Source organism: Trichoplusia ni, chromosome 19 (genome assembly GCF_003590095.1).
Source record: "Trichoplusia ni isolate ovarian cell line Hi5 chromosome 19, tn1, whole genome shotgun sequence".
Lineage (NCBI taxonomy): Eukaryota > Metazoa > Arthropoda > Insecta > Lepidoptera > Noctuidae > Trichoplusia > Trichoplusia ni.
Window position 1 is genome coordinate 1,791,985 of NC_039496.1, and position 13,761 is coordinate 1,805,745.

The 13,761-nt window shown below is 37.6% G+C and overlaps 1 protein-coding gene across 2 annotated transcripts in view; it reads right to left on the reverse strand.

The window, feature by feature from the left end:
* The window catches only part of LOC113503403 (dynein heavy chain, cytoplasmic), a 41,000-nt gene that overhangs the window by 11,982 nt on the left and 15,257 nt on the right, over positions 1–13,761 (reverse strand). The window contains exons 41-68 of one of the 2 annotated variants that reach the window (XM_026885343.1): positions 13,416–13,656; positions 13,113–13,227; positions 12,643–12,838; positions 12,258–12,346; positions 10,626–10,735; positions 10,167–10,292; positions 9,676–9,853; positions 9,278–9,387; positions 9,055–9,172; positions 8,488–8,645; positions 7,866–7,992; positions 7,697–7,786; positions 7,455–7,614; positions 7,100–7,287; positions 6,828–6,954; positions 6,524–6,672; positions 5,956–6,149; positions 5,481–5,626; positions 5,198–5,313; positions 4,656–4,847; positions 4,144–4,305; positions 3,801–3,910; positions 3,468–3,621; positions 2,859–3,067; positions 2,260–2,419; positions 1,911–2,012; positions 1,719–1,818; positions 844–1,039 (exon numbers count right to left, since the gene is read on the reverse strand). In XM_026885343.1, the coding sequence (XP_026741144.1) occupies positions 844–1,039; positions 1,719–1,818; positions 1,911–2,012; positions 2,260–2,419; positions 2,859–3,067; positions 3,468–3,621; positions 3,801–3,910; positions 4,144–4,305; positions 4,656–4,847; positions 5,198–5,313; positions 5,481–5,626; positions 5,956–6,149; positions 6,524–6,672; positions 6,828–6,954; positions 7,100–7,287; positions 7,455–7,614; positions 7,697–7,786; positions 7,866–7,992; positions 8,488–8,645; positions 9,055–9,172; positions 9,278–9,387; positions 9,676–9,853; positions 10,167–10,292; positions 10,626–10,735; positions 12,258–12,346; positions 12,643–12,838; positions 13,113–13,227; positions 13,416–13,656 (4,123 nt within the window). The remainder of the gene's footprint in view (positions 1–843; positions 1,040–1,718; positions 1,819–1,910; positions 2,013–2,259; positions 2,420–2,858; positions 3,068–3,467; positions 3,622–3,800; positions 3,911–4,143; positions 4,306–4,655; positions 4,848–5,197; positions 5,314–5,480; positions 5,627–5,955; positions 6,150–6,523; positions 6,673–6,827; positions 6,955–7,099; positions 7,288–7,454; positions 7,615–7,696; positions 7,787–7,865; positions 7,993–8,487; positions 8,646–9,054; positions 9,173–9,277; positions 9,388–9,675; positions 9,854–10,166; positions 10,293–10,625; positions 10,736–12,257; positions 12,347–12,642; positions 12,839–13,112; positions 13,228–13,415; positions 13,657–13,761) is intronic. The other variant, XM_026885341.1, reaches the window with a different exon arrangement.

Below are 13,761 nucleotides of genomic sequence, written 5' to 3' on the forward strand. Positions count from 1 at the left end.
CTTTCTGTGACACATGCGGCTGGCGTTATTTTTTTTTGTTGAAATTTTACCGCTGCTACCAGCGTAGGGACTTAGAAAACTGTCAACAAGTTATCATCAATTTAAATTCATTTGACTACGAATATTGATAACAATTTTCTTTAGTCCCATATCGCTACAACGAAAATAAATAATATGAATCGAATACTTCTGAAAAGGAACGGTTAAGATACGTACGGTTAAAACAATTGTTAAATGATTCACGACGATGCTTAGCGGGGTTAGTCACGAGTATTCACTGTATATTAGTGTGCCTTACATTACATAGATGCCATTTTACATTACAGTGATCACAGCGTTACGTATTTTTTCTATATTAATAACAACAGTCACATAATGCAAGCGAGCTTAGCTTATATACAAAAACATACTTATCTATCAACATCATTCATAACAATAAAGAAAAATGTATAAGGGTTTGAATACAACAAAAGTTTTGTTCGTGTCACAACTTACAAAATATATCAAAATTTAATGCATAACATAACAATCAAAATAGGTAACAATGTAGGTAATGTTTTTGCCAATAAATACGACTAGATATTAATACTAACGAACACTAATTGCTATCTAGCATGTTGATCTCTAGAACATTACATTCATAACCAAAGTTATTTTATTGTGAGTTCTAATGAGATAGCACGCCGGTAATAAATCCATAAGTTTAATACATAACATCTGGATCATACGCCGTATACCCGAAGCGTTTCTCAGCTATTTGGGAATGTCAGTCTTATTTATAGGGCAGTAAGATCCATTTTTCAAACGCCGTGCTATCTCAGGGTTAATAATCAACAAACTAACGTGATGTTCTCTGTCTCGAAGTTAACAATTGTTGATATGAAGTTGTCCTTCATGACGACGGAGCGGATGCCCTTCCAAGTGTCGCCCTTCTCGCCGAGGAGGGTGCATATCGACTCCAGAGCCATCTTGACGACGGACGGCGGATTGGCCATCGACCGCACTTCAACTAACTGCTGCTTCTTGATCGACCGCACGGCTGTTTTATCAGATCGTCTTCGGGTTTAATACTAAATGTCGTTTTAGTCAGGTGTGTTCGGACTTTTAAGGAAGTTTCGCATTTGATTTCAAAAAAATGCTATTGAAAAGTAAGGCATAGGTATAATAGGCAAGTAAGCATGTAAGAGAAGAGAAATAAAGTCCGAACTACTGACTACAACAACAGTTCTAAATAATAATTTACTTGATTTCTGAACAGATTTTAAAATTGAATACAATAAAAATTCAGAAATCAATTGACTTTTTTGAGTGAATAATATATATTCAAATTCAACAAAATAAACAAGGCATCTTTATTTCGTGACTGTACGTAAAACTCAAGTTAGGTCAAACTAATGACAAAAACGTTAATCAAAGGGTCAGCAACAAACTATCTACACTATTTGCTTTTACTGTGATAACACAAAGACACGATATTTACTTTTTGGATGAACATAAAAATACACAGGGAAAACGTAAAATTTTAAAGCGGTTTTAGTTGACCGTCCTTCAAAACATCTTATCATTTTTCTTCTTGTACATTCAAAATACCCATAGTAACATTTTTATAATATGCAAAGGGAATCAGGTAAGGCCTTTTTCGAATAGTGTAAGTCGTTCAACTAAAACCGACAAACAAGAATAATGAACTATCGTGCATAAAAAGGAAAGAGTCAAACCATTTTGGGCCTCAATGACAGCTGGTTCTACTTGCGCTAAATCGGCCATCACATCCCTGCGTTTCGCTTCGATCTCCTTCGTCTGTTTCTCTAAAGCGACCTACATCACAAAGCGAATAATATTAGATTACAAATCCCACTTTGATAGACGTATAAAGTTCTTTGATAATAATGCCATTATATGGTTCTTACTTGAATTTCCTGGCTTTCAACCTTCTTCTTTTCGGCTTCTTGTTGATCTTTGACCATTTGACGTAGTTTAGCGTTAGCAGCTTCGTTCTTGTGTTGCAGTTCCTAAGGACACGAAGATTATAATAGTATTATACTCTTGCTTATTCTTTTACCGAAGGGGTAAAGCGATTTTTCTCACTATAACCCTTGGCCCCAATCACGACTTAAGTTGAGAATTGGTTAATCGATTTCATGCATGTTCGTTTTTTTGGATTGTTTATTGAAACATTTAAATTTAAAGCAACAAGAAATATTATATACAAAAACAGCTAGCAAATAATCTTGACTGGTGAAATCTATCTCTTGTTACCTGAGATTTGACAGCAAGACTCTTCTGCATCTCCTCGACCTGTTCGACAGTCTCCGCGATCTTGCCGAGACCGACGTTCAAGTGCAGCTGTTGCTCCTCAAGGTCCGCGCGCTTCTCAGCGTACAACTTCACCATTTGTTGAATGAAGTCGAGGTAGTGTCTGGTGCAAGATTAATAGTGTTAGTTTAGATTTTCAGTTCAAATATATATTAATGTATAAACTTAAAAGAAACACTTAAACTGGTGTGGTATCAAATAAAGGAACAAAAATTAACGTAAAATATTAGTTTAAATTCAGTTAAAACACTGGATTCGATAGACTATATAAACTTTATATAAAAAATCTAGCCTTTATCATAATTACAATCGGTGGTGCTTATTTTGCTGCTTTATTGTATTATTATTTAAATCAGTAGACAAATAACCCTTAGTTGACCCTTAAAATACAAGACAGCGATAGGCTGAGTCAGCTGAGTGTACTAAATTGCACTCCAAAACGTCTCGAAAGATAATTTACTGTACATATTCGGAGGACATCTATTTTCATATCCCCATTTTTAATCCAACTGGTCTTCGCTATAAAAATAGCAATAACATACCTGGGTGTTATAGCCATAGTTCTGTTCGCGCGCTTGGCGAGGCTAGCATTAGCGCGGTGCAGCGTCTGGTGCACGTAGACGCAGGCGTTGACGACGGCCTCGCGGTGTGAGGGCCGCGCGCCCACCTCGCCGCACGCCGACGGGAACCCGTCTGGCGGCGTGTACTCCGCTGAGTCTAGGTCCATGCGCTGAGTGAACTCTTTACCCACCTGTGGTACAAATGTCAGTTTAATGAATGAGACTGAGAGATAGGTCGCGTTTTTAAATGGGATGTACTGATTTCTTGTAATACTATGATAGAATGCTAACTCTAATGGCATTATAGTGATTTGAGCTCTAAGCCTTGCTATACAGGCCACAATTCCGTTGAGTATAAGAGATAGAAAAAACCGTTTTTACAGCCATAAACTTGTTAATCTTCGTATATTTTTTTATTTAAAATTTCATGGCATTATCTACCAATCAACCTTTTGGTCAAATCGAGAAGAATGGTATTATATTTCTCGCCAAAATCGTGCTTGCAAATAGTCAATACTGAGTAACTTTCTTTAATTTAAAAAAAAAACACGTACTCCAGTAAGTATGTCAATAATATCAAACAATAATTACTTGGAAGAGTGCGCCGTCACTCCAGTCACCGAACCAGTTGAGTACACATCTGTTGAAGAGCGCGGGCGACGTCGCCGCTCTGTCCTTCAGGCCTTCGGACGACGGGTTCATTGTGAACACCACGTGCAAGTTGCGCATGACTTGGCCAGTGAACCTATATTACAACAAAATATAACCATTGTAAAAATGAAATTAACTTAGTATAACTTAAACCTTTAAGAAATAAATAATAAATAGCATGTTTTTTTTTCCACCTCTGCTGTCTACCTGGCGAATTAGCGGAACAAAAGCCAATTGAATATACATGATATTTAAGAAGTGCTATTAACTTACCATTTGTATAATTCGTCGTTTGAGTCTAACATCAAACCTTCTCTTTGAGCGCCCTCTTTACATTGAGTCATGAGCGCAGCAAATTCGTCTCCTTCAAACAATCCAGGAACCTAATCAAACAAATATAATTTAGAAACTAAAAACAAATTGAGTGCACGAATGTATTTCTTAATTTAATTATGATATTATTTAAAGAAAAATGTTTTTGTTCCTACCAATTATATCAAAATTCATTTTTATGAAAGGTTTAAAATTGGTTAGGTAATCCTAATGCAGGTTTTGCATAGTTTGGGCCCTCTATGTCTAGTATTAGAAGGATAGTATATCATTTAGTACAGCTTACCTCTCCGTTAGCTAACAAAGTGTTCATTCTCTCGAGGAAGCCACTGTCCAGTACATTAGACTCGTCGAGGATGAAGGCGACCTTCTCATCGCGACATCCAGCGCGACGGAGCACAGAACGGAGATCCTCATCGAAGTCAGCACCCGTGTATTTGTTGTGAACCTAGAGGTAAATGTAAAAAGGTTCATTTTTGGACTATTTAAACAGTATGTAATGTATAGATAACTTGTGGTCTTCCCCATTAATTGCTTAATTTATGCTATTTTCTTTTTGAACTGGAGAAGAATGAATAAGATTCACATCTAATAGGTTCGTCCTGCAAGCCAGGATCTACAATTAAACCACCAAACGATATAGTGCGGTTTTTCAAAGAGGCGAAAAATAACTGTCTGGGTATCCACACCGAAATTAACCAGAAAAAGTAAAAAGGAGTAAAAAATATGTATTCTTGTTCACTGCAAATGGGAGGCAAAAAGAAATATCTATGTAATATCCATAAAACTTTCTCATACCTTAATCTGGAAGATGCTAAGTCCGTTCATCCAAGCCACGAAGCGACTGAGCGTGGTCTTGCCGGCGCCCGACACTCCAATCAGCAGCAAGTGTCCCTGCGGCTGTCTGAAGATACGGTCGATACGCAACACGTGGTCCAGCACCTCGTCGAATAGTACCAGGGGCACGTCTAACTCTTCCTCGTAGAACACCTTAAGAAAGGTATGGGTTTTAGTTGGTATTGTTACTAAAGTAACCACTCGCCACAGATGGCTATCATGATCAGCTGTGATTGGGTAATTTAGCTGGATGGATGGATTATGGACAGAGTTACTAGTTCTGTTATGTAGTGTTTCTTAAGCACCTGTTTGAGGCCTACTCTAATATAATAAATAATAATATTTAAATTGTGTTTGGAATGAGTTTGTTAATATCTGAATAGAATCTTCAATATGAGCACAAAAACACTAAATTTTTATGTCTTTAAAAAGTTAGATACTTATCTAGAAAAAAATACTTGGACACTAAACATGATTATATTTATGAATTCAGATAAAAGTACCTTCAGCCTAGCTTTGACGTATTCCCGTAGTTGATCTCTCAATACGGGAATATAATCCTTGCTGAGCCAGTTGCTGTAGAGAATAGGACGAGCCAACGCTTGTTCTCTGTTAATACCTACAAGAATAAAACACATTTAAGCAAAATGAACCTTAACTGTCTGGTTGTAAGATACATTACGAAATAAAATGTATTTTTATAGGGAATAATCCAAGACACATTAAAGGAAAACCTGTCTTTATTCAGTAATTATACGGTACATTTTAGTATACAACTGTTTTTACCTGGGAAGAACCTCATGGCGACGTTATCAATGTTCTCGTCGGTCCATTGCCTCTCAGCGTCGTCAACCAAACGGTCTTGGAACAGACGGAGAGCTTCGTGCGCCCACAACCTTACCAGTCCTTCGACATTCAAGTTATCCAGAGGCCTAAAACATTAAAAAGTAATCATATAGTGTTTCATACAACGACAATAATGATAACGAATGAAAATAGCATTTCTTTTTTGTTTCAATTCATTTTCTTTTCATTAAAAATACGACTGGGCTATGACGAATACGAGAACGTAAGGAATTGAATTCTTTCGTCGCGGTTCACAATCGTTCCAGTAATATGTATAGAGATAACCAAACTCAGAATAAGGATTCGAGGATTTCACAGATACTTGTCCTACGCGGGATCAAACCCGTGTTACGTCGCGCACTGACTGTTGATGACCCTTTAAATTTAGTCAGAAATATTTCTTTTTATTACTTACCTAATAGCCTCGCAGATACCCCGCACCCATCTGGTCATTTCTCGAGGCGAGTACACGTAGTGCGGCTGCATGTCCTGAGTGAAACGCTCTTGTGAGGCGAGGTACAGCTTCACCATGGCCTGGGTCAGGGGCTCCGCGTAGCCGCGCAGGGCGGGTTGCATGCGTAGCATTGCGCGGGTGAATGTGCCGTAGATCTAGTAGGAATGATATTATTGATATTAATATGTATTTCAGAAAACATGGATGTTATGAGTTATTCGATGTCGTGTTTGTTTGTTTTGTATAAATTCAATGCTGTAGCCTAGAATAGAGAAGTTTAATTTTCTATTATGAACAGCTTTGGATAAAATTTTGGCGTCTTTTTAATAATTACTAAAACCCAATGAGGCATTGCAATAAAGTAGAATAAAAACCTGCGTGATGATATTGCTTTATATTTTTTATCACTTTTCTAGTACTCATAATACAAGCGTTAGTTTGAGATGGCGTTTTTTGAAAAAAAATAATTACCTTAATCTTTGTTACAGACGTATCAATACTATCAATATTGCATGTTATATTTGCATACCTGCTCAAGTGAAGTTTCTCCGGGATAGTCGACGTATATGACGGGCACGTGTCGCAGAAGTCTGTGAGACAGCGGCTTACGGCCAGGGTCAGTGGGCGGGTTACATGCGCCCACAAACTGAATGCGCTCCAGGTGGACCCACGAGTGGTCTAAACGGACATAGGGGTGAAGGATTATGTGGTTGTGAGTATTAAAAAGAGAAATGAATCATACATGAAATCACTACAGAAAATAAAGAGATAAAGAAGGAAAAATATCATTTAAAATAAATTCTGATATGAAGGTTATTGGTAGTGAAACTTACCGCTAGCTCTGTAGAATCCTTTGTGTTCGAGCAGCTGTCTTAAGAACGAAATGACTCGCTGGGTGCCGTATTGGTCCATATCTGGCAAGTTTATTTCATCGCAGAACAGTACTAGCCATTTGCCGAGCTGAAACCAAAACGTCACAAAACGTGAATGTGTACTTTGCTTACTTTAAACCTTAGTTTTTATTTTTGGCCTATAGAGAAAAACGCAATATCAGCTATCTCTGTCTTGCAATGGAAAAGTTAAAGCCTGATATAAAAATTCCTACCTGCACTGGCGCAAGAACAACTCCATTGGGAGTCTTCCTATACTCGCAGTAGTGATCGAAGGTCTTTAGGAGCAGTTCCGGTGTGGTCGCCGACGAGAAGTTAAGACCGACGACTTCCATATCTGGCAGAGCACGGAGTGCGGAGAACAGCGTCATGGTCTTACCAGACCCGGGAGGTCCGCAGAGCACTATAAGAAAGGTTATTGAAGTATAACAACTCATAACTTTGATTTGAAAAGTCTACATGAATAATACGATTGAGGCTTTCAAGGATAAACAGAAATGATTGAACAATCTTGCAAGAACCTTGAAATTGAAACTTTCTGTCTTGTCCGTCTTAAAACTTGTGCCCTACCTAAAGGTTTGTGTTCAGCCAACCAAGTGTACAGCAAGGCTTCATGTCGCACTGTGTCTAGAGTGGGCACGACGACATCAGGCGCGGCCACTTTGTGTGTCTCTACTTCAATCTGAGGCACCTTCGCTGACCACGGCACCCATTCACCAGTTATGCACACCTAAAATACGAATATACATATAATCACCCGTAAATTCAGTTGGCACTTAAAAAAAATTCGAATTTAAAACATAGATACGTACCTCAAAGTCAATGATATGCTGATTGGCGCCACAGTTAGGTAGCTGCATGGTACTAGCGGACCTGATAAAATCGCCGAGCTCATTACGATCCTGTAACAGAAAACACATAATGATATAACCTCCTTAGTATCAACCTAATTCAGATAAGTTGAAAATGTTTGAGGCTTACCTTCAGTTTAGCGTCACCAGCGAATGACCATAATAGAGAGTAGACAAGCCACTTCGGTACGTAGGCTTCCAGTTGTTCATTGGTGATCGGGAAGTCAGGGTGCTGACGGTTGTAGCCTAGAATGTTCCTAAAAACCAACGAATTAATGAGTATCAAAAAGGTAGAGTGAAATCATTGGTTGTAAATCTAATATATAAAATTCCCGTGTCACGGTGTAGTTACCGTACTCCTCTGAAACGGCTTAACCAATTTTTACCAATTTTTATATGCGTATTCAGTAAGTCTGAGAATCAACCTCATCTATTTTTTATATCCCTAAGTGATAAGGGTTGCTCACACTAAAATTTGTTTTTTATTGGACGAAATTTTTGTTTTAATTTTTTTATAATGTAGCTTTAAAAAGTACATACTACTAGAAATAATTTATTAGGCAAAACAACGTTTGCTCATTAAAAACACTATATTGACAACTCGAAAGATTCATTTTTTAAATTCATTGCTCAATCATTCTATACAAGAACAGAACTTAATTACCAGGTATAAAAAAGGTACTTTAGAAAAGTGGAAAGTGGAAAATTTGAAGTATGGGCTGTTTTACTTTATGCATGCCAATCTCGCTTACCTCACGCCGCGGTTAAGCATGGAGTGTAGCGATGATAGCGCCCTATGACGAGTAAAGTCCATAATATGGTCGAGGCTGACGGCGCGCTCTAGGCATTTGACTACCAGACCGTCACCGAAGAACAGAGGTTGCAGGATCGATGCTACGTCACGTTGTGTCTGTAAGGTTATGGTTTGTAAGTTAAAGATTAGGCGTTGGGTCAGCTTGGCAACAAGACGTATATGATAAACTGTTGTGTGCTAACTGTAAATCCAATACTCTATTTAAAAAAACTAAATTATTACAATTTAGCTCCATGCGGCCCAGAATAGAGAATAGTGGAAGGATTCTGGGAAGGCCTTTTGCTCAGCAGTGGGACAAAGGGGGTTAGGGAAAAATTACAATTTACTAGGTATTCAATACGAAGTCTATCTTTTACCAAAGAGGCCTAGACTTAAAATGTGGGTAAGAAAAATATGGATAAACTAGCATTGCATTTTAAAAATAGCTAATTACCCACACCATTAGGTTCAAATTATAATGAACTTAGCACCATATGATGAAGAGACTGAAATATGAGCGACTTACTTGTAACGCTGGAGACAGAATGTTTTCGGTAGCGTTCTGATCGCCGCCGGCTGTAGGAGCAGCCATAACGATGCTGAACGAATCTTCTTCTCCATCTTCCAAAGGAATATTCCTCAGCCTAAACATAAACAGCATTTACTAATGACTATCATGACTTTTTGCTTATATCACTGGTGTTATTTAAATGATGCGTCAAGTATTGTGTTATGTGTTAAGTACATACCTCATAAGATAGTTTTCGAAAATCATTTCGGTGGTGAGAACGTCTTGCGAGAACCAGACCATACCGCAACGGGATACGGTAGCGAGAGTGGCATATTTCAGATCTTGTACCTAAAATAGTAACAAGAATAGTAAATAGGTATGCATTTTTTATATGAAAAGCAATCTCCTGAAGATCCAGAACAAAGCTTTTTCTCGATTAGAATTATCAGCGATATAAAAAACATTTTTGAAGAGACAGTTCTACAAAATACTTTTTTTGATATAGTTAACGTTACCTAAATATGTTTTTTCTATGGTAAGGTTTAGCGCAATTTGGGACGGGAGTGCATGCAGTAGTCCGTTAAACCTCAATAATTAATAGTTACAATAACAGTTACAAACACTGCTATCACTTACTTCAAACATAACTCGAACATTTGGTGGTAGCGACAGACGCTCGCCGTTGGGGAGGGTCAGCAGTTTGTTGTCGTCCAACACTGAGTTCAAGTTCTCCACCCATTCGGGATCCACGTCACCGTCGAATATGATCCATTGACGCTTGTTGATCTCACCGCGAACGTTGTCGATTATTTTCCTAAGAGAATTTCATATGGAGTATACGGAGTATATTAACTAATAAATAATGAAGATTGAAATATAATCAATACCGTGAGCTTTAAATACAATAAAAATCGGTTTGTGTTGGTTTATTTTTTTTACTATATTAGTCAAAACAATCCTAAACATTTAAAGGCTCAACCAAAGGACTACGAGTCTGAAACTAGTCGGTCTATCCCAAAAAATACGCGTGATTATGTATTCTCATAACATAGGCACAATGAAATTTGTACTTGGATTTTGTGCATTTCGTCTTCAATGGTTTGTAAAAGAACATGTTAAACATTTACCTGAGTATATGTGTGAATAGACCATCGGTCCATTCTCGGGTGTTGGGGTCAAGTACACCATACAGTGTTTCCTTCGACATGGCCTTTGGATCGATGACGTGTGCAACTCCTTCTACACCTTCGAATCTGTTAAATTAAAAACATTTACTTACTATAAAAAAATGTTTTGAATCATTCAAGTCTGTATATCATCATCATTATATAATAGATGGAAGGTCTGTTTAAACACAGTAAGGCAGTAAGTAGGGCTCTAACGTACGGGTTAAACGTAAAAACATTAGCTTATTTATACCAAAGGTTTAAACCTTTTAAATATATATTTTGTTTTAAATATTACTACGGACGAGAATTGTAATGGTTTCATCGAAATCCTTTAAACCATGTTTGTACGGACTTAGTTAAAGAAACAAACAGTTTGAACACCTTTTGAAAAACTAATTAATTAAAACAACAACTTACCTCTCCAGTGCTTTGAGCAATACGCGCCAGGCGGTAGACTTCCCGCTTCCCGATGGTCCGACCATCATCAGACCATGATTCAACTTGCAGATTTGGTACAATTGAAGAACCTGTACATTTTATTCAAGTCAGAATGATATAAAACCTACAATTTACAATCCTTTATTTTAAGCTCAGGAATTATAAATTATTTTGTCAACATTTCAGCAGAACTAAAATGAAAATTAAAGTATTAACAATATAAAAAAATGAATAAAATAAATGACACTCGAAACAATAGAAACAAAAGAGATATACTAAAATTAAAGTAAGACGAAGGGACAACTTACAGACATCAGAGAAAAAGTGTAGGCGTATATTGATGAAGTTAAGAGCCTACCGAGAGCTTGTACATAAATAGAAGTAATGAGTGTAAAATAGCCTTAATTAAAACTAGACGGTAATAAAAATACTTTTACCATGCGAACTGTATGCCTTCAATAGCCTGTAACAGCGATGCTCAATCCACAAGTACATTTTAATAAAGTAGTTTGGTGGATTATACGACAGCAAAATATATCAGAGATGTATACACATTTTGAGATTGAGCATTGCTTTCATAAGGGAAAACACAACAACACTAGAAATAGCAAAACTGTAAAGTTGAAACAACAAAGAAAATATCCCGATAGTGACGAGGTTTGACCAGGTGTAGTGGTGTGTAAGCATATAAGAATGAAATACAAGTCGTCTTGTGTGAGTGGTGGTTGAAGAACGCAGATTAATGAACAGATGGAGTGTTAATATGCAAATTTTGTTCCTAAATACGTTGCTAGCGATCACTCCATCTTTGAATTCATGGAGAATGGGTATGTATTGTTGCTTTTGCATAGTATCACTCTATAAGTTCAGTAATCTGTGTGAGAAACACACAGGCAACAATGTAAAGACTCAGTCCACACCCACACGCTCGGTCACTGACCTTCTCGATCCACGTGCTGTGCTGCGCGCGCGACGATGCGCTGCGCCTCTACGTGCCGTTAGCGGGTTAGCATGGAAACGCATATGCATTCACACTCACGTACTACCGTATTATGATATCGATATAATAGGTAATATGGGTATGACGAGACTGCTTTTTATTTATCATGTCGGAATTGAGGAAATAGCATTTGATGTGTAAAGAATTTTGAATTTTGACTTACTACGACTTAAGAGCAGGTTTTATCATTTATTTGCAGTTGTTCTACAGACTAATTAATCCTAATATCTCAGTTACACTATTTTTTCAGTTAAGAATATGATTTCATTAAATTTGTATACATTAATAAATAGCAGACTCTGTGTAAATTAAATGGGTAAAGCAATGTTAAATTGTTATGATTATCGTCGCATGGATTAATCTGATTAAATATATTAATATAAATCTTATATTTTAAAACTTATGAGACACCATCACCACCTTTTCGGTTAGGATGAATTCAAATAATTAAATAAAAAACGATGTGCATATACAATGGACTTGTGTTCAAACAATTGACTGTGCAAGTCAATGAAATGATTGTTATCAGTTAATTCCTTGACCAGATTATTGGGGCTTAAACACCGCGTACTGCATATGTTAGTGTATGTTTGTACGATAGAATATGTTACCTTTTCCATCCAAGTGGAGCCTTGCTCGTCGCCTTCGCCGCACACTAAGAATTCTTCGGCGCAAACGGCGCGGATTTCGTTCTTTAGTCCTGGTTGAAAAAAATATAGACTCATAAAAAAGAAGGGCACAAGTTAATTGAAGCAAAAATAGAGCACAGTAAGTAAGCAACTGACGCGCCTTCTTCAAAGATAAAAAGATAGAGATAATCCTGTGCTAGTGCTAGTTCTATTTCACTAAATATTTTCTTTATTTTTTTTCATGACAATGAAGGTTAATTCTTATGCTAATTCAGTAAAAATAAGTATGTTTCTAATGACCAGAACCATGCTTACTTTAACACACTGCGTCAAATTCACGTAAAACCTCTTTGAATCACAAACTCACCAGTCATCTCAGCCCTAGTGTAGCCAACGTTGGGGAACACATCGTTGAGCAGTGAGAACAGCAGCGGGATATCTTCAGCCACCAGCTTGGGCACCATGGTCTCGCAGACGGACTGAATGAGGATGTCTTGTTCCGGGAGGGACTCGGCTATGGAAGCCTCATCGGGAACCTCGTTTCCGCGGTCAACCAGGTTCTCCTAAATAAGTGATTTTTGTTTAAATTCGGGGATTGATATACAACGTAAGAACGGTTATTATTGAATGGATTCAACAGGAACATACCAAGAGTCGGTGTGTCGCAAATTGAGGTCAAGATTAATAGGTCCGTTTGAGTCTTGCAGAAGTTCTCGTATTTTAGTGAGCCAAAAGACGTTCTCGACAAAATGATTCCTATTCCTTTAAGTTACACAACAGCTTGTCTTGACTTGTTTTTTCGTTAATGCAAGTTAGGTTAACCTCACATATACACACCTTGATTTTCTGTATGCGGTCTCGCTTGACGTTACCGGCTGATACGAGCACAGACTTGAGGGCACGCAATCCAAAGTCGTAGTGAGATTGGTTCGACAGTTGTTCGTCGCACAACCTGTAGAGATAAATAAGAATTAAACGACGTATTTATAAAAAAAAGTGCGTAGGTATCATCAATGCAAAAAGTTTGATGCGGATTCTCGCAACTATGTGTTTTAATACGCTTGCAATCCGCCGAAGAGCATAAGCTGTTGTAATAATAATACTAAAATTTGAACTTAAATATATGAAAATCATACTAACTTAAAGAACGGCACGATCTTGCAGGCCAACTTCTCAGCGGTCCTGAACCCTTGGCTGAACAGCATCACTTCGGCGATCAGCTGCCTGTCAGGGGTGGTCATGGCCAAGCTTCGGAACAACTTCTTCAAATTATCGGGCAAGTTGGAACGGCCCGCGTATCCAGGGTTCATAGTGATGAAGATCGCCATGTCTTGGCTCACACGGACTTGTTTGCCGACGAGTTCTACTGTTATGGACTTGGCTGGAAAGAAATGGTCAATTGAGTGTGGATATAAGAAGTTATAATATTGTAATAAGAATGGCTTTCATTCATCAAAATATGAAATAAAGATACATTTGGTTAGAT